The following is a 22,516-nucleotide window of genomic DNA, read 5'->3' on the forward strand; positions in this document are numbered from 1 at the left end:
CCAGAAAAACCTATTGCTTGAGTATTTTCTTCCTTCTACACTCCCGGGGGCCTCTCAAGGTCTCAGGAGACCTCTGGCGCCTGAGACGAGGGGTCCCTGAATGTCGGGCCCCCAGCTTCTGCAAAGGAACCCCAACAGGAGCCTGCAGCCTCTTGTAAACCCCAGCAGTGACCTCACACCGAGGGCCTGCTTCTTTCCCGTCAATATTTTTAAAGCATTCGGGCTTCTCTCAACACAACTATTTATGGAAGCGGATCCATCCGCGTCGCCGCTATCTGGGGAGTTCCTGAGCGACAAGGCACCATTTCCGAGAAGGCAGAACAACGGCTGTCCTGGGAAAACACTCCAACCAAGACTGGGCTCCAAATGTCTCGGCACCAACAAGACTTTTGTTTGAAAACACGTGCTTGTTATCATGAGGGTTCAGCATGTACTTGGGTGTGTTCACTTCACACCCCCTGCTCCTAATCTGATACAGAAAACAAGTTTTTATCAGGAAATGCCTGCCGGTGTAGGTGTCTCTTTAGGCAAAGTCTTTGACCACCAGCAATACCTTTCGTTATTACTATTTCACATTTCTTCGTGGTTTTCATGTACCCTATAAACAATAGGTGGTAATCTAAGGATCGTGTACAGTCCCCACGCAGTCCTGGGTCTGCACCTGGCTGGGGCTGTGAACGAGGGGCGGCACCGCACCTTCCTTCCACGTGCTGTGGCTGGCACAGGGCATGGACTGGTTTTCGTCCCCACCTCCTCCGCCGGCTGTGGGCTTTCCGCTGCCCGTGTGGGTATGCCCTGTTATGGGGGCAGCCAGGGGTGCTTGATGATCACAGGAGGCTTAAATGAGCTCTGGTATCAACACAAACAGTTCTGCTGGCCAGACCCCAGGACCCTCCGAGCGCAGGGCTGGCCCATGCGGCAGCAAGCTTTGAGATCAGTTCCCATGGCAACCTTAGGAACTTCAGTGGCTGCAAACAGGGTGCTTTCTGGACTCTAGGCAGAAGGGCAGGGGAGCAGGCATCTGGCTGAGTGACAGTGTGGTTGCACTAACTTTCAGAACCTCCGAGGAGGCCTGGGGTTGAGAGAGATGGCTGCTGCTAGGGAGAGGAAGCACAGGTTATCTGTGGGGAGTCCTAGGGAGAAGCACTGCCGGGTGGGAACCTACCATTGCTGCCTCCCCGCTAATCCAGCTTTCTCCTTAGTGCTCTTGGAGATGGAACTGTGAGGCTGAGCTTTTTGCAAGGGCCAGAAGGTTTGGGCCCAGAGGTGGGAATGTGATAAGCTGAAATGGGCGGGGCTAGGCGGGAGGGGACAGCCCAAAGAGCCTTCACTCTCTGCAAACGGCTCTTCTGCAAAGCCTCCTTTCCCTCTGTGGGGCCTGCAAAGTTCCAGGTTGGTTTCTGCCCATCAGCCAGTTTCATACAACTGCTTGAGTTTGTCCCTTTTGGTTCCCCTCCCCTCCCAGATCCTCCCCAAAGCATGCCCTTCACAGGAACCAGCTCGGCAAATAAAATAATGAATCATAAATTTTATTTCAAAATGTAAACGTCACTAAACATGCATACACGTTAAAACAATAAAATTTACAATTTAGTTAATTTTTTTCTTTTTGCATAGGACATCATTACAATATAGAATCTATGCCATACAAAATACATACAAAGTTTTATCCGAGCAAGCCAAGGCCAGATTGGGAACTGTACAACTGTAATACTTCACTGTAGTGATCCAGGAAAGATGAAATGTGGCTTTCAGAAGCATGGTGTGGTGCTGGTTTAAAAAAAAAGTTCCTACAGAAAAGGAAAAATGTGTGCTTGATGGAAATGGTCTTGGACCCTTGGATTCTGCCTTGGGATTTTGGCAAATGATTCCAGAGAAGCTCCATCAAAGGCTTTGGATGGGGAAGGGGTCATTTGTGAGGGTCTGGGGGTGACTGAGACCCCAATGCATGCACCCAACACACCCACACAAGCAATTCCCAATCACGTGGGAGCCACAGCAAGCCCCACATCTAACAATGTATAGCTGCTCAGGAGAACCTCCTGCCATGGCCTTCAAGCCCTGGGGTCCTCACCACACTGGGACCCTACAAGGTGAAGCCAGGGGAGTGACATCTCTCACCCACACACCCAGAGAACAGGCACCCTGACCCGGAAATGGATGCCCCTGACCCCAGCAGTGTCTGAGCCATACTGGGAGGTGGCCGACTCCCTCCACATGGAGGGTGGGCTGGGGAGGGAGCCACCCTGGGCTCTGAGTGAGAGGAACAGCCTTCAACCAGACCTGTGGTCACCTTGCAGGCATTCAGTTCATATACTTGCTTTCCAAATGAAAGTGTGTAGCAGCCTGTCCACTGGTCATAGGATGACATCCCTGAGCCCTGGGAGAAAGCCGATCGTGCGGTCCACCCCATGCTTTCTGTGTCCCCCATAGGCAATGTATGATGCACGGCGTAGGGGACGCTACTTCTCTTCCATCCTGTTCATCTTTAAATAAAAGTAGTACGGTTTTAAAGCTGCATGAGAAGGGGAGAAGATGGGCAGGGCCAGGGGGCTGCACTGCAAGTCTGACATCGCGGGAGGGGTCAGCAGAAACCAAGCGTGGCCCCTCTGCCCTTGTGAACCCTGAGCTCACACCTCCCACCAAATTCAACTCTCCTAACCAACGAGGGATGGAGGAAGGCCTTCTCCCTAAATGATGTTCAGGTATTTATCAGTAGTAAGCTGGATTGGGCATCCAAATTCTGGTACAAAATTCTGTGGAATGTGTCTAGGATGAATCTTTGAAACCTCGCTTCAGAATCAGGAAAACCAGTCATAGGAACTGGCTCTTCCCAGGGTGATCCTGAATTTAAAAAGCATTGGCCCACACCCTCAGTTTTAGCTTTGGAAAATATGGTCACCAGAATTGCATATGGAATCTTTGGATGGCAAATGATGTGGGTGACCCAAAAAGCATTTTTTACTGCTTGTGATGTGACTAATATATCAGACCCTTACCTTCTAGCACTGTGCCTTTGACTGAATGACCTTTTAAAAATGGGCTAAAAAAGAAAAAACAATCAGTGATACCTGTCAGAAGTCAAAATAATCATGTAGCCTCGTAAACACAGCCAAAACCAGGAGTCAAGAATGAGGGGATGCTATTGCTCAGATCATGTTTTCCTGTTAGGTGGCACTCCTGCTCGCTGAGATCAAGGATGAAGTCCCCGGAGAGTGCCATGACCCTGTGCAGTCCACCTTAGCACCTACTTCTGTCAAGAAAGGAGGCTGGGTCTCCTGGAGGCTCTGGGCTGGGTGGCAGAAGACTTGAATGGAGACCTCAGTTCTGCCACATTTCACTTGGGACCACAGAAAGCCATGAGCCCTCTCTGCACATCTCAACAAGTGGGCTGGGGGCTGCCTATGGCCTGGCTATCTGCCCTACCTCTGAATCACCCTTCACTGATCTGAACTGTGACCCAGGGCATGGTGAGGTCTAGGGACACCAGTGCCACTGATGTTTGCACCTGGAGGCTGCACCGTGGCGAATCCTGCACCGGCCCGGATGCATAGCCTCAGAATAAAGAGGGTGTGTGTCCCAAACCTTGAGTGCCTTGGGTGGGGGTGCGGGATACAGGTAGGCTACCTCCAGGACCATGTTCCCATCAAGGGCATCACTGCCCGTTCCTACATAGCACCTGACAGGAAAGGACCCCGGGACCCTTTGTGGAAGGGACTGTGTCCATCTGTCTTTCTGGATGGCTGTAAGATTCAGTAGGCATTTGGGGAGCTGAGAACTGTTCCCCTAATATGGCTGACACAAAGAGGAGATTTCTTGGTTGGGATGTGAGCCGAACACCAGCCTCCTGATGGTTGAGTCCAGGGATACTTTTAGGCTTTATTGGAGGGGAACTCTCCCTTCACTCAGGCAACCTTTGCTTTAAGACCTCTGCCCCCTTAGCCTGTGAGAACTGAAGTCTGCTACAAAATAAAGGTTTGAGTTTTCACTATGATTTCTAGGAGTCCTATGGGTTGGTTCCTCAGTCACACTGAAGCCAGCAAGCATGGCCTTAAACCAGAAAAATGAAAGACCCTGAAATAGACCCAGGCTGGGAAGACATTCTATATCTTAGAAGAAAATGCAGGCTGTTTCAGGAGGGTCCTCCCGTGTAACTGCTTTCCGTGGGGGCCTGAGTGAGGGCGTCTTTCCGAGGCCCACCACCCTCTTCCATGTGCATTCCACATTTCATGATGATGAGGTGCTAGTGAGAGCCCATTTGAACCCAGCCTGAGAGTCAGAGATCTTTCCTGCCCTTCAGGTGAGATGAATTTTAGCCCCAGATGGGTCTGGACAGTCTGCTGCCTGGAGCCCCAGGCTGAGTGTCCAGAAGTCGGAGCAGGAATTCCCTCCGGGTGCCCTAAGTCAGAAAAGCAGTGTCCCACCTCACAGGCCAGGCCCATGGCGGAAGGGCCACACCCTACCATTAGACAAGAACTACTTTGGGAATGAAGACACACTCGTTTGCCAAAAATAGCCAATGCCTGCATATTTCTGTTTTAAGGCAATGTTACCCTTCCATCTATCAGATGGAACAGCCCTGGGTCATTTAGAGGAAAAATTAAATTAAGTGCTCTCTTTGGAAACAGCAAACGCCCGCTTTCCCTCCCCCCCCCCCCCATCCCACCTCTAAAACAAACCGGCTCTTCTTTTATTCCAAGACAACTGGGTTTAGAGTCCTTTTCCCCCTTCCTATGTGCAGATAGACGTGGGGCTGCAAACCCTCCTTCCGAGATGCCGTGGGCAGATCACAAGGAGACCCTGCCTCCTCCAGGGATAGCACTGTGTGGCCTCCGAGACATGCAGCTCCCTCTCCCTGCCTTCGGGGACCTGTGGACGGTGAGCACACCAAAGGACTTTGGAATAAAATTCCCGAACCTGGAATGTGAGTTCCTGAGACATGAAATGTATTCAGAGTGTGGCTTTCTCCACCTCACACAGACACGGCTTTGGGAGGGAGCTCTGAGGCCCACTGGGCCTCGCTCTGGAACTGGGCATGAAGGTCTCTCACCCCAGGCACTCAGGGTGCTCTTCATCCCAAGGCTCCACAGCGTATTCTGCTCTTTCTCCTGAACCAATGCAAGCAGGGCTGTCATGCAGCCCAAATGGAGCATGGTGGCAGGGGCAGCCAGCCCTGCACCTGAACAGAGAAAGGCCGCCCTCCCCACTGGTCCCCACCCAGCTCCCACCCACAGCAAGAACAAGACTACTGCCCAACTTGGTACCTAGCATGCTGCTCAGAAGCTACCAGCACACCATTGGCCAATTCCAGCTGACATGTAGTAGAGTTAGAAGTGGGCACCCAGAGTGTTGCAGACGGGAGACTGCCACCCTTGTGGTCACTGTGGACAGAGGGCTCCTGTCCACTCTGGAGTCAGCCCAAAGCAGCAGCCAGGGGCTGGGGGCACCAGCCAGGCCTAGGTCTCTGGGTTTCTCTGTGCTGCACCCCACACCATGGAAAGGCGGGGGTGGAAGCAGAATGGCCACCACCAAGGCACTCTGGGCCCAGGAAGCTCATCTACAGCCCTCTGAGGTCCCAAGGGTCGTTCCTCCTCGTCAAAATGAGCAGAGGTCTCTGAAAGATATCCCACATTTGCCCCAAACTCACACCCCCGCCCCAACACACACACATACACACACACACACACACACACACACTGTCCTGGGCTGTATTTACAGGCCCTAATTCTCGGGAGGAAGGGAAGGGCAGTGCTTGGGCAACAGTGCTGGGATGGATGCTCCAGCTGGATGCAGAGGAGGAGAGCATTGGAGCCCAGCCTGATGGACCCACCAGGGCTCGAACCCCAACCCAGCTCAGGTTGGGGCTCCAGGAGAAACTGCTCTGGGAGAAGATGCCCAGCCCTCTGCTACTTCTCTCCTAGCAGAAGCAGGCTGGTGGTGGGGCCCCGCAGCCCCAGCACTGCACAGGCAGGGTGTGGGCTGGGGCCTTCCGGGGTGGGCAGGTGGGGAGAAACAGGAGGGAAAGGGAGGAGTCAGGGATGCAAAGCTTGCAGAGAAGCTGGAGGTTCGCTAATTCTGAGCTGGGCACACGATGGGTCTGAGAACAGCATTTCCCAAAACTCTCCGTCTGGTGTTCCCTGGGGAGAAAGCAGAATGCACGTTCTCCAACGGCATTTCCCATACCATCTGCCTCACCACTCCCAAAAGTTCCAAGTCACAATGCTCTGCCCTCTCGCTACAGAACAGTCTCTGCGAAGTACCGACTGCGGCCACATGCAGGGCCCCATACACAGAGCTCTAGCAAGGCGGCCCACAACCTCCCCCACCACTTCAAACAGAGGAGTCTCAGGGCAGGGCCGCCAGGAGAACTCAGGAACTGAACGCACCAGCGACACTTGCAGACTTTTTTGCAGAAGATCAGATTTCTCAGGCTCGTTTTCCAGTCAGAGAACATGGTGAAATAGTGAAAGGTCCCATGTGCCTTCTGCAGGGACCCCGGGTAGAGGCATCCCTGTACAGGGCACAGACCTCGGGCAGGTCCCAGGCCGGCGGGTGTGGCCGGACCCTGTGGGCTGTGCAGTATTCTGCCCACCAGGGCCTGCCCCTCTGCTCCCAGTGCTCTGGGACGCCCAGGGAGAGGCTCCTGGAGGCAGGGAGACAGCGGACAGCCCTGGGGTGGAATGCCCCTTTGCCCCACATGGCTTAAGGCAACCCCCTGAACACTGGTGTCCTCGGCCTGGCTGGGGTGCGGGGCAGGGGCTGCAGGCTGGGTGGGTGGGCAGGATGAGGGTGACGGGGGGCCCCTGCTTAGGAACAGGCCCTGGAAGCAAATGTCAGTGACATGCCTGCTCCCAAGTGATGAGGGGCCGCCCCACAGGCCTGCCAAGTGCTGCGCTCCGCCTGCGCTGCTCTGCCTGCTTTGTCCCAGTGTGTTCTAGAACCTACCAGAAACCTCCAGAGTGCAAATCTATGTACAGAGTAAGGCGGCAGGAAGAAAGGGGTGTCCGCACTGACCTCGTGGAACATGTCCATCCCTGAGAAAGGGGGTTCAACACCGCGAATCTCACCTTCGTGGGCATGTCTATTGTGCAATCTGTGGATGGTGTTTTTTGAAATTTTTTTTGTTGTTTTTTTACAAATTAACTTTAACACCTGAGGTGAAGAAAATTTTGTTTTTTGTTGACTTCATAAAGTTCTCTCTTCTTTCTTATTACAAAAGGAAAAGACACGGAATCACAGAGGGAGTGAGAGCATCTGCTCATGGCTGTCGTGGGCCGGGCCGGCTCGCGGGCCGGGCGGGCTGGGCTGCTGCGCAGGCCCGGCGGCGGCCCCGCTCAGGGCGAGCTGGCCGGGCTGATGGTGGGGCTGCTGGCGTCGGAGCGGCTGTAGTCGCTGAGCGAGCCGGTCCGCGAGCCCCCGCCGCGCCGCTGCAGCATGCCCGGGTGGAAGTTGGCGTGGCGGCGCGCGTGCTTCGTCAGGTGGTCGCTGCGCATGAAGCGCTTCTCGCAGATGGGGCAGCTGAACTTCTTCTCGCCCGTGTGCGTGCGGTAGTGCCGCGCCAGCTCGTCGGAACGCGCGAACTTCTTGTTGCAGTCCTGCCAGCTGCAGGCGAATGGACGCTCACCTGCGGGCGACATGGATGGAGCGTCAGTCTCAGGGCAGCCCACAGCCTCTCCTGTGTCCCCAGACCTGCTCCTCCGCAGCCTCACCATTCCCACCCCTGGGTGCATCCCCTCCCTCTGTGCCCTGCCTTCACCAGCCTCTTCCACAAATCCATGAGGGCAAAGGTGCGCGTGCCAGTGCCCTCCCGCCCACACCCTGGGAGGTAAGCTGGCATATCCCAGGATGAAATGGCAGCATCTCAGGTGCTGTGGCAGCAGGGCCCGGGGCCCCTGACAGTGGCTCCCCTAAATACACAGCAGAGCGTGCCACCCAACAGCCTGTGCAGGGCCACCTTCCCCAGGGCTCTGAGGAGCATAGGCCTGTGCTCAGGCTCTAAGATGGGAAGCCAGGAAGAAGGGGTGGAGGGAGTCCAGCCGCCTCATGCGAACCCCAATGGAGCCACACTCCAGAGCCCTGCACCCCTGCAGGGCCCTGAGACAATTCCCCAAACAGAGCGCCCTGCCACCATTCTGACCCTCCTCGGTCTCCTCATCTATAACATGAGGGGGTCAGACCGGGCAATTTCCAGGCCCTCAGAGTCTATGACCGAGATGTCTGGTTCACCTCGGCAGGCTCCATCTAGAGTCTGCTGCTCCTTCTCACAGAGAAGTTCCAATGTGGCAAACCGGTGACAGCCAGCAGCTGTCAGACAGCAACAGGCTCCTGAAGACCCAAGCATGGTGACAGACAAGGGTGCCTGCCCAGAACACCCTGTGAGAGGGAGGTAATGAAGGTCAGCTACAGTCCAGACCCTGCTCCATCTCTTCCATCTCTTGCTCAGAGCAAGGGGCAGGCCAGCATTTACCCAGACAAACTGAACCACAGAAAATGACATCCACTGCTCAAGAAGAAACAGCAGAGGGTTCTAGCACCCCAGAATGCAGCCCTTCTGGCACTGGGGGGTGGCCACACAGCTGCTCCTCTTGCCCTGTGTCTCCCTTTCCCTCCCCTACTCGGGCCCTAAAACAGAGAGCCAGTCCTTGAAGCTGGCCCACCAGTGCCTAGCAGAGGACATCCACACTACCCACCCCAAATGAGCCCATCAACTTTAAATATAAACAGACACCCAAGGAAGGCCAGATGGCCCAGGAAACAAGTGGCATGAAAGGGAAAGGCCAAGAGCAATGAAACCACCGACCCCAGAGGAAAAAGAGCAAAGCCAGGAAACAGAAGAGAATGCTAACCTAAAAATTCTCATTAGTATTCTCAGAGATATTTTAGACAAAATTTTATGCATAAACAGGATACCACAAAAAGAAAGTTCAGAAAACAAAAAATAGTGCTTAAAAATCGAGAGTAGTATTGCTCAAATAAAAATTCCATAGACAAGCTGGAAATATCCTCAAGGAAATAACCCAGAAAAATAGAACAAAAAAACAGCTCTAGAAAATATGTGAATGTCACAGCGTTCTCGGTCTCCTAGTAATGCTGCAGCTGAGGGCTGTGTGTGGCTGTATTTGCTCTCCTTATTGATTTCATGTTTTGGGGAGAAGCGGGTGTGTGCGTGGGTATTTGAAATCAAACAGGACAGCAAACTATCATTTCCCAAACCTATCTGACAGTTACAAACAGTAGGAGCTAAAAGTTCAGAGTCTCAGGGAATCAATTCTGGGGGTGCAACATCTAACTAACAGAAGGCAATGAGTAAAAGAACAGAAAAAATAGAGGAGAGGAAATTACCAAAGAAACAATAGAATAGTATCTGACAGAGTTAAAAAGGAAGAAGGAGGAGACAGGAGACTAACATGGAAAGGAGTGGCACAGAGCGGGGCAGGGTAGTGAGTAAAGGCTCCTGCTGCGAGAATTTCTGCAATGTCAGAACACTGGGTAAAAAGAGATCACAAAACTTAATTGAGGGAGAGAGAGAGAGAGAGAGAGGAGAAACAAACACCAGGCCATCCATGAGGGAACAAGGCTGGGACAGACACCAGATTTCTCCTAAGTCACAGTGGATGCTAGACAACAGAGGAACAGGGCCTTCCAAGTTTACCTCTCACACTCCAGCAAGAACAAGAAAAAACTGAGAAGTCAGGGAAGTGAGTGGACAACGAAGGGGCGTTTCAAGACAAAAGTGAGGCAGAGACCTGGGGGGCCATGGGAGCAGTGGGCCAGGACTCACAGGGGATACTTCCAAGAAGAAAAAGAGTTCTATGCGTCAGAGAGTATGATCAAGAGGGTGAATAAACTTCAGGACACGGTGAAGGCACATACTATTCTTTGGTTAAGAAAAAAAAAAAAAAAAAAAAAGGCGAGGCAATTAGAAACTCCAGGAAAATAGTAGACATGCAAGAAAACTGTGATCTAAATTAGAACCAAACTAAAATGCCACATGATTATGAGCAATCAGGGAAGAGCTCTGAGCCAAGCACTGTTGTAGAGGCTTTTTCTGTGGTATATTATTTATCCTTCACAACAACCCCATCAGGCGGCAAAAGGGAATGAAATCCCAGCACAGGCACTCACACAGGGAAGCAATCTTAACACAATCATGATCGTGTGAACCCTAGCACTAGCTGTCAGCATTTAGAATCAATCTTATAGACAGAGCCCATACAAGTGACTCACGGCCCCAGTAGAGAATGTGGATTTAAGAGAAAGGAACACATACATGCAAACGAAATCTCTAAATGAGATTAAAGTTATAAGGATAATTTTAAAAAATTATGAATATATCCATCAATTCAGGTGGAGGTTAGGAGAGGGATGGAAATAGGTAAATCCTTAAATTTCATGGCAGGGATTTAACAGATAGTATCTAAATTTGATAAATCAAGAAAGAGCAATAAAATCATATTGTTTATGGTAGCAACCACCAACATAACTAAAATCAGAGGAGTGCTGGTCTCTGGGGAGTGAGGCTGGCTTGGGAAGAGAATTTTTTTTGTGATAAGCTCTTCTGTGTTATGTGTCTTTTTAAAAAATAATATGCATTTATTTATTTGACAATGATAAAAGGAAATGTTTAAGTATAATTCTTTAAATATCTAGTCCAACATTTCCCAAACCATATTCAAAGCAATGTTATAACTGAATAAATTGATAATCAGTTCCAGGGAAAAAAATCTTGTCAACAAAAAAGTTTGAGAAACACAGCATGCCAATTCCACACTAGGAGATTCACACCCACATTTGTCATTAAATACCTAGAAAGGTCCAGCATTAAAGAGAATGGTATTATTTTGTGTGACTGGTTGCTGAGCTCAAGAACTTGGTGCATCAAGGCTGATGGATGAGGCTCAGATCCAGTCTCCTTGGTGTACTGATGGTGTGGCCTCAAAGAAGAAAAGACTCATTGTCCGTAATAACGTAAACAGTGGCCCCTCAGAAGATATGTCCATGGGGCCAGCCCCGTGGCACACTGGTTAAGTTTGCGCTCCCCGCTTCAGCGGCCCAGGGTTCGCAGGTTTGGATCCTGGGCACAGACCTACACTGCTCATCAAGCCATGCCGTGACAGTGTCCGACATATAAAATAGAGGAAGACTGGCACAGATGTTAGCTCAGGACATCTTCTTCAAGAAAAAGAGGAATATTGGCAACAGATTTTAGCTCAGGGCGAACTTTCCTCACCAAAAAAAAGAAAAGAAAGAAAGAAAGAAAAGATATGTCTCAGTCCTGATCCCTGGAACCTGTGAATGTGACCTTATTTGAAAAAAGGGTCTTTTCAGTTGTAATTAAGGTAAGGATCTTGAGAAGAAAAGGAGAAACGTCACAGATAAGAGAAGGTCATGTGACAACCAAGGAAGAGACTGGAGTGGTATGTCTACAAGCCAAGGAACTCTAAGGCTTGCAGGCAGACACCAGAAGCTTAGAGAGAAGCATGAAATGGATTCTCCCCGAGGCTCTAGAAGGAACTAAAGCTGCCAACACCTTGATTTCTGCCTTGTGCCCTCCAAAACAGTGAGAGAGTACATTTATGTTGTTTTAAGCCACTCAGTTTGTGGGAATTTGTTACAAAAGCCACTGGAAACGAACACACTGTCCTATTCTCATAGTGGGGTCCACATGCTGATTCCATGGGGTCACACACAACCATTGGCATTGTGCCTGGCACATGCCAAATGCTTACTCCTGAAATGTTAGCTATTATTGTTGTGCTGATCCATTATTCTTATGAACCAGGTCTTCTCAGATCTGGGTCTGTGAGGGGGAAAAAAAACAAACCTAAATTCAGATTCACCCTTGCTTTATTTAAATTTTTTTTAATTTAATTTTATTTTCATTTTTCTCCCCAAAGCCCCCCAGCACATAGCTGTACATTCTTCGTTGTGGGTCCCTCTAGTTGTGGCACACGGGATCCCGCCTCAGCGTGGCTTGATGAGCAGTGCCACGTCCGAGCCCAGGATCCGAACCAACGAAACACTGGGCTGCCTGCAGCGGAGTGTGCAAACTTAACCACACGGCCACAGGGCCAGCCCCTCACCCTTGCTTTTTAATAAGCCCTGGGCCCTCGGTGGGGACTTGCAATTCTGAGAGGCACGTGAAGTGGGTGTAATTATAGATGGGCTATGTGATGTGGGACCACAGAGAACTGCAACATGAATGGGATGGAACACTGGTACTCAGCAGCCTGGAGTGACCAAAGGGGGTAAAGTCTAGCATCATGACTCAGTTAGCACACAGCTCTTGGCCTGTCTGGGCATCATAAGCTCGACGCTTTCATTGAGCACAAACCCAGTGCCTGGGCCTGGGGACGCAGTTGTGATGCAGACAGATAGGGCCCTCCCTGCTTCATTCTCTATATCTCTGTCAGCCTTTTCCAGGAGAGGAGACAGCCGTGGCCCACAATAGATAAAATATTTAAAAGTTATAATTCATGCTGGCAAAGAGCAGAACCGTGGTCTGGCTGGGCTGGCCTCTGGGTGGTGACATTCAAGCACACCCAGGAAGCTGACCAGGAGCAGCCAGAAGAATGGAGAACAGAGGCCGGCCTGGTGGTGCAGGGGTTAAGTTCACACGTTCGGCTTCTCGGCTGCCCAGGGTTCGCCAGTTCAGATCCCAGCTGCGGACATGGCACTGCTTGGCACGCCATGCTGTGGCAGGAGTCCCACATATAAAGTAGAAGGAGATGGGCACGGATGTTAGCTCAGGGCCAGGCTTCCTCAGCAAAAGAGGAGGATTGGCAGTAGTTAGCTCAGGGCTAGTTTTCCTCCAAAAAAAGAATGGAGAACAGGTGAGGGAAAGAGTCCTCAGGGACAGCACCTCTCACGCTTGTAGTGAGGAACCCAAAGACCATTTGTTTATATGTGTCATGTCCATTGATATTTGTCATATTAGAAATTAAAAGTGAAAACAATTGAAACTCAAGCACACATCACAATAGCTGTCAGAGGGTGTCATGTCAACACACATCATGTAGCCTCTGGAATGCTCCATTGTACTCTTTTGAGAGAATGAGGGACAAATAATGTTATTATTATGAAATAGTTTTAACCTCTTGGCCCCATGGAAGGTACCTACAGGTGTCCCTGGGCCTCACTTTGAAAACTGCTCTTCTAGGGACTGACCCCAGGGTGGTGTGGGGCTGAGGGAGTACATGGGGCATGCACCCACAGTGGGGTGGGGAGACTAGCAGGTCTGGACCCTACAGAGAGTCAGCCCACTGGACTAAACAAATCTGAGTTTCCTTCTTGCTGGCCTCAAATTCTGCATCTGCCTCCTCCTGGGCATGTGGCAAGGATACTGCAATAGTACCACAGGGCAGCCACAAGGAGAGTGTGCTCAGTCCAGCTCAGCAGTGACACTGGCCCTCTCAGGAGGGGAAACCTGATTCCAGATTCCAGAACCCTGAAGGGAGCTCAGCTCTCCTGCAGCATTCTGAAGCCTAAGCCTGGGATGGGCCCACTCTGGTTGGGCTGCCACACTTTCAGGAGGAGGGAGGGCTGCAGGGGGCTGTGGCTGGGTGTGTGCAGGAGGGGGTGTGGGACAGGATGGTGAAAGGGCCTTGAGACGGGGAGGCAGGGTGAGAGGAAAAGGGTTGAGGTCAAGTCTTGCAGGGTGCTGGGCGTAGGGGGCGGGGGAAGGGGGAGGCTGAGGGAGGGCCAGAGTCACAGTGGGGAGCTGGGGAGGGGCTAGCCCTTGCGCGGGGAGGGCTGGCATGGGGGCTGCCGGTGTTGGGCCGAAGGGGTGAGGGCTGCAGGTTGGTGGCTGGGAGTACGGGGGCGGGGGCGCACAGCGAGGCGGGGGCTAGGGTTACGGGGCACCGGCGCGCAGCAAGGGGAAGTGGCTGAGGGTACGGGGCGGGGGTGCGCGAGTCGGGGCCTGGGGGTACGGGGCGTGGGGCGCGCAGCGAGGGGAGGTGGCTGGGGGTATGGGGCGCAGGCGCGTGAGGGGACGGCTGGGGGTACGGGGCGCAGGCGCGCGAGTGGGGGGCTGGGGGTACGGGGCACGGGTGCGCAACGAGGGGAGGTGGCTGGGGGCGCTGGCGCGCCGTGATGGGGTAGCCAGGCAGCGGGGGCGCCAGGGCCTAGGGCGCGCGGGGCGCAGGTTACATAAATGTTCCCTGGCGCCGCAGCGAGGCGGCCGAGAGCGATTGCCTCATCTTATCAAGGAACAGGGCGTCCCACACGCTGCTCTTGCCCAATCTCCAGGCCGGGGCGGGACAGCGTGTTCCCTCCGAGAAGCCATGAGTGGCCGCGTGGGGAGTGCAGGGGCACTCCTTCCACCTAGCCCCCGACTCAGCGCCCACCCCGGGGCCCTGCCCCCTTGTCCCCCTCTGCCGCGCCCCTGCAAGTGCAGCCGGGCTCACGCCCATCTTCCAGCTCAAACCTTGAGCTCAGACTGGGGCGGAGGTGAGACTCCCTCCCGCTCCGCCCTCCTGTCCAAAGGGCGTGCTCCCAATTATCTCGCTAGCTCAATCCAGCGTTGGCCAAACTGCCAGCCCCCACAAGGTGAGTGGGCTCCTCCTGGCCCCAACAGCACCTGCACAAACCACCACCTTAGTTCTTTTCTGTCTGTAAGCCTCTTGTGGGCCCTCTGAGAGGGCATTTTTTTGCTGTCTCCACAGTGCCTCGCGCTGAGCCGGGACCAGAGCAGCATCTGCAGACCAGGGCCTTTTGTGCCTGTGGGCAGTGAGTGCCTGTCCCGACCCCTGGCCTCCTGCTGGGTCTTTTCAGTTCAGGCTGGCTGTACCACCCAGGGCTCTGGAAAGCCTGGCTGAGCTCCGCTCTGTGGAAGGGAGAAGGGAAGAGATGCATCTCTACCAGGCACACCGAGAGAGACAGGCACATGAGTCCATCAGCTTAACAGGGGTGCCCAGGATCACAAGAGCAGATCGCAGTAAGCACAAGGAATTCACGTGGGTGTGTGTCTGGGGGGTGATGGTGAGAGGCAGGGGCAGAGTCAGAGGGTCAGAGAGAGACTCAGGGAGAAGGCTCCACAGAGAAAAAGCTTTTCCCGGGCTCCCAGGCCCCAGGCCCCAGTCTCCAGCTATTCACCACCAGTGAGTGGGCTGTCATTCATCAACAGGTCTGATCTGTGGCTGCTGGCATGGGGCCACTTCCAGCTCCCAACCTCAAGATTGCCGGTGTTCTTCACGCCAGGGAGTCCTGCTCATTCTCCTCCTCTGGGTCAGCTTGGCAGATGGCCAACCACTGGGGCTGATCAACTCCCAGCCTCCAAGGAAACCCAGGCCCACAGCAGCCCCAGGGTCAGCAGAAAGGCCTGTCCTCTGTGGTGGGGAGTGGACTTTCCTACTTTGTTTAGGAGGCCATTTGGCTGTTCTACCGGTCACTTAAAATGCTGGTGGTTTATAGACCCAAATAGAGCTGATACACAGATGCCCCGTCTCCGTCTCCTGGGAAGTCCAGATGGGAAGTTGTTCCCCACCATGGGAGAGATGAGGGAGGTGAGGCCCTGGAGAGAGAGCTGCCACTCAGCTGACACCCTTCTCACCTAGGGCTCGGCCTGAAGCAGGCGAGGAGCTTTCTGCATGGAAGCAACCCTCGCAGTGGTCAGCACCGGCCCCACCCCCACCACAACACTCCTACTCATTTGTTGATGGCCTCATCTCACAGTTACTGTGAGGGTTAAGTGGGAGCGCACACATGCTTGTACATACGAGATATGCTGTTATCACCGGTGGGTCTCCTGGGCAGCGTGTGCCTCAGTGAGCCCATAGCAAACTGTTGGCTGCATGTTTAAGCCCCACGCCAGGCAGTGTGACCTGGGCCCTGGCCCTGCCCCAGGGCGCTCTGGTCTAGCGCTGCTGCTGCTGCGGTGCTCCAGCGTTGCCGATCACATGCTCCTTTACACTCCTGCACATGCTAGAGCTGGCAGGACATAAAGGGAGGCAGTGCCTGGCTGGAGACTGCTACACACAGCCTCAGGAGCGCAGTTTAAACAGGAAAATCTGCCTTCCACAGATGTGTGTGTCTCGACATTTCTACAATGGATGCAAGTGTAGTCATAAAGTAGGCATTTTTGTTGTTGCTTTGCTTTGTTTTGGAACAGGATAACTTGATCCTAAAAGTCATCCAGAAAAATAAACCGAAAGAAATAGCCAGAAAAACTCTGAAAAAGAAGAATGATGTGTGCGGGTACTGGACTATCAGATATTCAACATACTCTCCCATAGGCTGATAACTGGCCAGTGTAGCTGAGTGGGATGCCAGAACTAGACCCTAAGACAGGGGGAACTCTGCTTAGCATAACGTAACATCTCAGATGGGGTGGGAGAGAAGGTCTAAAAAATGTGTTAGGACAACTAGGTAGCATATGGAAAGAAAGTAAGGTTCACGCTTCACACCCTACACCAGGATAAATTCTCAATGGGCCAAAGATTTAAATGTGAAAAATGAAACCACAGATGTTCTAGGAGAAAACATAAGAACATTCCTTTCTAATGCTAGGATAGAAATTCTTTCTATGAATCAAAGTCCAGAGGCCATAAATGAAAAGATTGATAAATTTGACTACAAAAGTATAAAATACTTCTCTATGGACAAAGTCACCATAAGCAAAGGCAAAAAAGATAAATGACAAACTGAGAAAAAAATACTTGATGTTCATATCACAAAGGGCTAATCTCCAATATAGAAAAAGCTCACAGAAATTAAAAGGAAAAATAAATACCCAATCGAAGAATGGGCAAAGGCTATAACTGACAGTTCATAAAAAGGAACCACAAATGACCCTCAAACATCTGAAAAGATGCTCAACCTCACCCATCAGGAGACAAATGCGAACGACACCACTGAAAATCTCCTTTTTACCTCTCAGAAGGGTGAGACTGTGGGAACAGGCCCTCTCGCTCTTTGCCGATGGAAGTACAAATTACCACAGTTTCTTTCCAGGGTGACCTGGCGGGCAGACCTATGAAAATTACAAATGTGGGCACCCTTTGACCCCACAGCTCAACTTTTAGGAAACTATTCTACAAATATACCTGCACACCTACAAAAATGGGATAGGTGCCAGATTATTCAGTGCAGCAAAAGCCTCAAAACAACTTGTGTCCTTCGACTGGGGCCCGTTAAATAGATTATGGAACACTCATATGATGGAATACTATGAAAAAGAAGCAGAATGAGTTCTTCCCAAAATGACATGGAAAGATCTCTAAGGGATACTATTGAGTGACAAAAGCGAAGTTAGAGCTCAGTGTGCGAGACAGGAGGGTAAACTGTGAGTACACCTGTGTGCTTGTGTGTGTCTATGCAGAAAGGTCCTCTGGGAGGACGCCTGAGAGAGTAAGAGCAGAGATGACCTGGGGACAGACAGCTGGGTAGAGGAGGACAAGGGGCGTTGGGAGAATTTTCCTTGGAAAACTAATTAAACTCCTTGGATTTTGAAACACACAAATGTATTTATCTATTCAAAAAATTAAAAACAAAAATTCATTAACAAACTAGGAAATGCTAGCCACAAATAATGCAAATTTAAAAACAAGTGTTAAAGAAACAACACTTCGCACATTCCGGGCCAGGCCCATTCAGGCCGCGTGCGGCCTCACATTTTCCTCAGCACATTCAGAACAGAGCCCCCAGAGCTCCCCTTCAGATAGGTTCTCCTCAGAACATGGCAGGGGTGGGGTGAGGGGAGCTCCCATATATTATTTTAGTATGAGAAACTAAAATATGGTAATAAAGTCCAATCTATCTTTCTAGAAGGTGTTCCCATGGCAGGAATCCAGGGTTCAAGAGCCCCTGGGTCACACCTCAAATTGTTTTGGTGGAGGACATTCCCTGATAAATGGTCTGGCAGACACAGCCTGACTTAAAGACGACAGTGAAGAATTTGAACGGCAGCAGACCTAGGGTTTTAATTATGTTCCAGAGGCCCCTCCAGGCTCCTGAATACCATGTTCCTGTCATAAAAATCATTTTATCCTTCCTCACTGGACTGACCGTTGAGAACCAGCCAGGGTGGATGGAGCAGGCGTTGGCTGCCTGCCCTTCGTCCCTTCACAGCCCAGGCAAGTTCGTCCAGCTGTCCGGACACAGACCCCAAGTTCAACACAGGAGACTTGGTCCCCTCTGCCAAGGACTGGTGAGGGGGCAGGAACCTGTGCAGGCTTCTGGGAGAAGGTTTTCTCTTGAGACCAAAAAAAGGAAAAGGGAGGGAGGATGGGAGGGAAGAGAGAGGGCAGAGTGTGTGTGGGTGGGGGAAGCGGGCACAGTACTGAAAGGCCTCTGGCGAGCTGTGCTAAGCTGTGACGTCTGGGGTGGCCCCAGTCACTGGTGGCCACCTGGGGAGGTCTACAGAGACTCACAGAGGAGCCAAACTGCTCCTTGATGGGACAAGCCTTCAGGCGACCCAGGCTGCCCACACCACCCCTCCCCAAAGAAACAAAACTCTTCAAGGTCAGCCAGGCCCCCTCGGAGAGGAGGGCCTAGCACAGAGCAAATGGATCCCCTTCCTGCTGCCATCTGCCAGGGTGCACAGCCAGCCACCCTGCTCTGCACCCCAGGGCCCCATGCCCACACCCCGGACTCTGGGCAACCAAGGGAAGGGCCCCTCTCTGCAGAACCTTTGGCAACATTCTGTCCCACTTCCTCTTCCTGTGTTTCCCCTTCCCCCAGTCTTCATGTCTTTACTCCTGTCTTCTCCCCTATGCCTCCTGATGGGTCTTGCAGAGGGACCCGCCTGCTCCAGCTGGCTGATCCAATCCACAGCACAGACATCTGCAAGCACACAGCTTCACAGGTGCGCAGCTTTTACTTTTGACATGAGCAAGCTCATGTGACTCTACCAACCCTGAGAGACAGGAGGGTGTCGAGATGAAACCCATCTCAGAGATGGGAACTGAAGCAAAAGGACATCAAAATGACCTCACCAAGGTCACACACCCAGAATGGCCAGGCCTCAGAGTCTAGATTTCACCTAGAAGGAAGACATCCTTACAGCCCCTCCCCACCGTGGAATAGAATCTGCTGTGCAAGCTGCCCAAGCTGACCTTGGCCATTAATGTCCCAGGAGGTGAAACCAGAAGAGGAACCATGGAGGCTGATGCCCCATCTCACAGACAGGGCACTGAGGCCCAGCACACTCCAGGCTGAGGCAACCCTCCTGACACATACCCCATAAGGTCCCACTGTTGGCACCCTGGGGGCTCCAGTTTCCCAGGGAAAGGCCAGCAGTCCCCAGTCCCTCTGTAGCATATGGCTGCACCTAAGAGTGGAAGGAGCTGGGCAGCTCTTTTCCAGGAGGCCCTGCCTGTTTGAGGAGGGCTGAGCGCCCCCCTGGCAGCATACTCCAAACAGTGGGGCTAAGAAGTAGCCCAGCACCCACACCTGGCCTGCGCCAGGCGCAAGAAGCAGACCTCGTTTCCCTCAGGAAAAAAGTCACAAGCTTTCAAAGAGAACAAACATAGCAAGACAACCTACTTTTCAGGGTTGGCTTTGTAAAGCAAATAAATCAGAGTAAAAATGAGTAAGTTGTTTTACTATACTCCAAAAATGCCTTTGGATTTGAGGGAGCTGATACAAAAGAAAACTCAGTCACTGACCAACCTTTTCTAGAACAGTGGAAGAGTGCTGGGCAACTGCTCCAGACACCCAGGGAGGAGCCCGAGAAAGCTCCCAGGGCCTCTCCTACAGCAGCCCAAGTCACTAGAACCCCCCCAGTTGCTGGCTAGCCTCAGCCACTTGGAGCAATTTGTACCCAGTGTGTTCTGGGTTCAAAAAACCATCTGCAGAGAACAGGCTACTGGAGCAGTAAGCCAGAGGCCTCACCCCTCAGCAAACCTGAGTTCTGTTCAGGTGCATCCCAGCCTACGCACGTGCCAGAGAGGAGGAGGCCGCCACCACCTTCCCCTGCTGAAGAAATGCACGCTGCTGTGTAGAAGCATGGGTGCCATTCTGATATGGGGCAGAAGAGCACTCCCAGGGGGGGCTTCAAGGCTCAGGGGACAAAGGCCAGCCCCTTCCCAGTCACAGGCCTGGCCAGGGCCTGTCCACCGCTTCTCCAAGCCCGTCCCTTCCTCCTCACATCCTGCCTAGCCCTCCACCCTGTTCCTGTGCCCTTCTCTGGCTTAGCCTGGAACAGGTCTCAAAGGGAGCTGACCCTGGGGACACTGGCCAGGAAGAAAAGCAGGTGCCGCTCTGCACCGCCCATCCACAGCCCCCTAGAAGCCCCACGGCTGGAGTGTCCCCTTCCTCAAAAGCTTTGCAGGAGATTCTATGACCGGATGCTACCTGGGTCTGCCTGAGCCAAGTGAGGACTGCGGAAACCTGGGACAGGCTGCCAGGGCAGGAATCCAGTCCTGTACCCTGCCTCCTTCCCCAGGATCTCAAGGTGGGATGTGGGGGACCTGGTGCTCCTTGGTGTCACCCCCAAGGCTTCATGTGTTGAATGGGGTGGGTGGACAAGGGGAAGGTGAATATGGAGTTCGCCCGGCTGTCTCTCTCTAATGTCCTCATAAGCCACAGACAGGCCCACTTATAAGCAGTCCCATTCATGTGGGCCAACCAAGAAAACAGACCCCAGAGTGGCTGAGCCCCACTGTCCCAATGCCTACAGGAAATGCACATGCTGTGGAGCTATGTCTGCAGGAAGAAAACACAGCCGTTTATTTTGGGAAGACAGGATTCATGCACGTTTGTTCTCTCTGCATTCCTATACTTTTCAACTGAACTGCTTTTAGCAGTCAGAAAGAATGCAATGCATTATTTCACAGAGTTGTATGTAAAGATATTTATATATACATTCATATATGTATATATATTACAAATTTCTATTACAAAATAATAATGGTCTCATCCCAACTCCAGCTCATAACTGGCCTGCTTCCACAGAACCCAGGACCTCTAACCTCTGATGAGAGAGTAGCACTAATTTACATGCCCTGGTGCACGTGTCTGGAAAGGTCAAAAGGACCACATGCCAGGAATTTCAAGAAGGTGTTTTCTCCCCTTTTTGCTAAGGGTTACAAAACACATTTGAAAATTTCCATTCCCAAGGTCTCTTCTAAACAGCAATAATAAAATACTAGTGGTTTCTGCCAGCAAGTAGCCAGAAGCCACCCCAGGCAAGGGATCTGGAGTCTCTCCCTCTCTCACACACACTCCTTATTTCTCCTAAAGGGACATGCAGGGAGAGGGACATTGGCTCCCACCCTCAAAAGCTTCCCAATCCTAGACTGCTTCATGCAAGGGTCCTTCTTCAGGTGATCGAATGCTGTGAGGGCACTCATGTGAGCTGCACCCAAAGAACAGATATAGATGTTTCCATTTCTTTCCTCTCTATTCTGATGGTCACATGACTAACTGCCTCCAAAGGGAAGCCAGGAGCATCTTCCCTGAACTGAGCAGAGCGACTTACACCAAGCCCCCAACTCCCCTCTCCTTTGCAGTCTCGAAGGGAGCATCCTCGGCTTCAGGAGCCAGCGTGCTGTCAACAGCCACTTCTGGGAACCTGCGATCTACTGCACACCCAGCACTGACAGCTGCTGACAGCCCAGGAATGACATTGCAGTCAGTCTTTTCAGGGATTTCTCAAACAAGGAAAGGCAAGGACATGAGTATGGAATTCACACTTAAAGACCCAGGTTTATTCACTTGATAAAAATGTTCTCCATTTGAGGCTGATCAAAAGTAAAGGCAACTCATGTCCAGAATACATAAAGAACTCTTAAATCTCAATAATAAGCAAACACTTGATTTTAAAAATAAACAAAAGATCTAAACTCAACCAAAGACAATATACAGATGGCAAACAACTATGTGAAAAGGTGCTCAATATCATTTCTCATTAAGGAAATGCAAAGTAAAGCAAGGAGATGGCACTATACACTTAGGAGAATGGCTAAAATCAAAAAAACCTGACAATACTAAATGTCAGTGGAGCAACTGGAACTCTTGTTCATTGCAGGTGAGGGAGCAATAGTCATTTTACAAGATAGTTTGGCAGTTTCTTATAAAGTTAAACATGGACTCACTATGCATTCATCAGGTAAACTGAAAACCCATCCACAAATGTTTATAGAAGCTTTATTCATAACCAGCAAAAACTGGAAGTAAGCTCTTTCTACAGGTGAATGGATAAACAAATTGTGATATATCCATGCAATGGAATACTATTCAATGATAAAAAAGGAAGGAGCTATTGATTCACATACACAAAAAGGATGAATCCTAAATGCATTTTGCTAAGTCAAAGAATCTAGACCCAAAAGTCTATATACTATATGACTCTATTCATATGACACTCTGCCAGAGGCAAAACTACAAGAATGGAAAATGCATCAGAGGCTGTAGGGGTTGGGGAATCAGGTGGCTGACCACAAAAAGGAGTTCTTAGGGTTATGAAACTGTTGTGTCTGGTACTCAGGTGGTAGATACAAGATTCTCTGATGGTGGAGCCAGTGTCTCATGGCTGGAGAGAGAGGTTATGAGAGATAAATGACTAAAGGTATGT

General features: G+C 51.5%; 1 protein-coding gene across 2 annotated transcripts in view; it reads right to left on the reverse strand.

The window, feature by feature from the left end:
* Positions 1–1,508: 1,508 nt before the first annotated feature.
* KLF13 (KLF transcription factor 13) overlaps positions 1,509–22,516 on the reverse strand; it is a 51,507-nt gene continuing 30,499 nt past the window's right edge. Inside the window, exon 2 of one of the 2 annotated variants that reach the window (XM_046652449.1) lies at positions 1,509–7,624. In XM_046652449.1, the coding sequence (XP_046508405.1) occupies positions 7,335–7,624 (290 nt within the window). In that variant the 3' untranslated portion in view covers positions 1,509–7,334. The remainder of the gene's footprint in view (positions 7,625–22,516) is intronic. The other variant, XR_006887435.1, reaches the window with a different exon arrangement.

This window comes from Equus quagga, chromosome 2, assembly GCF_021613505.1.
Source record: "Equus quagga isolate Etosha38 chromosome 2, UCLA_HA_Equagga_1.0, whole genome shotgun sequence".
NCBI classification, from domain to species: domain Eukaryota; kingdom Metazoa; phylum Chordata; class Mammalia; order Perissodactyla; family Equidae; genus Equus; species Equus quagga.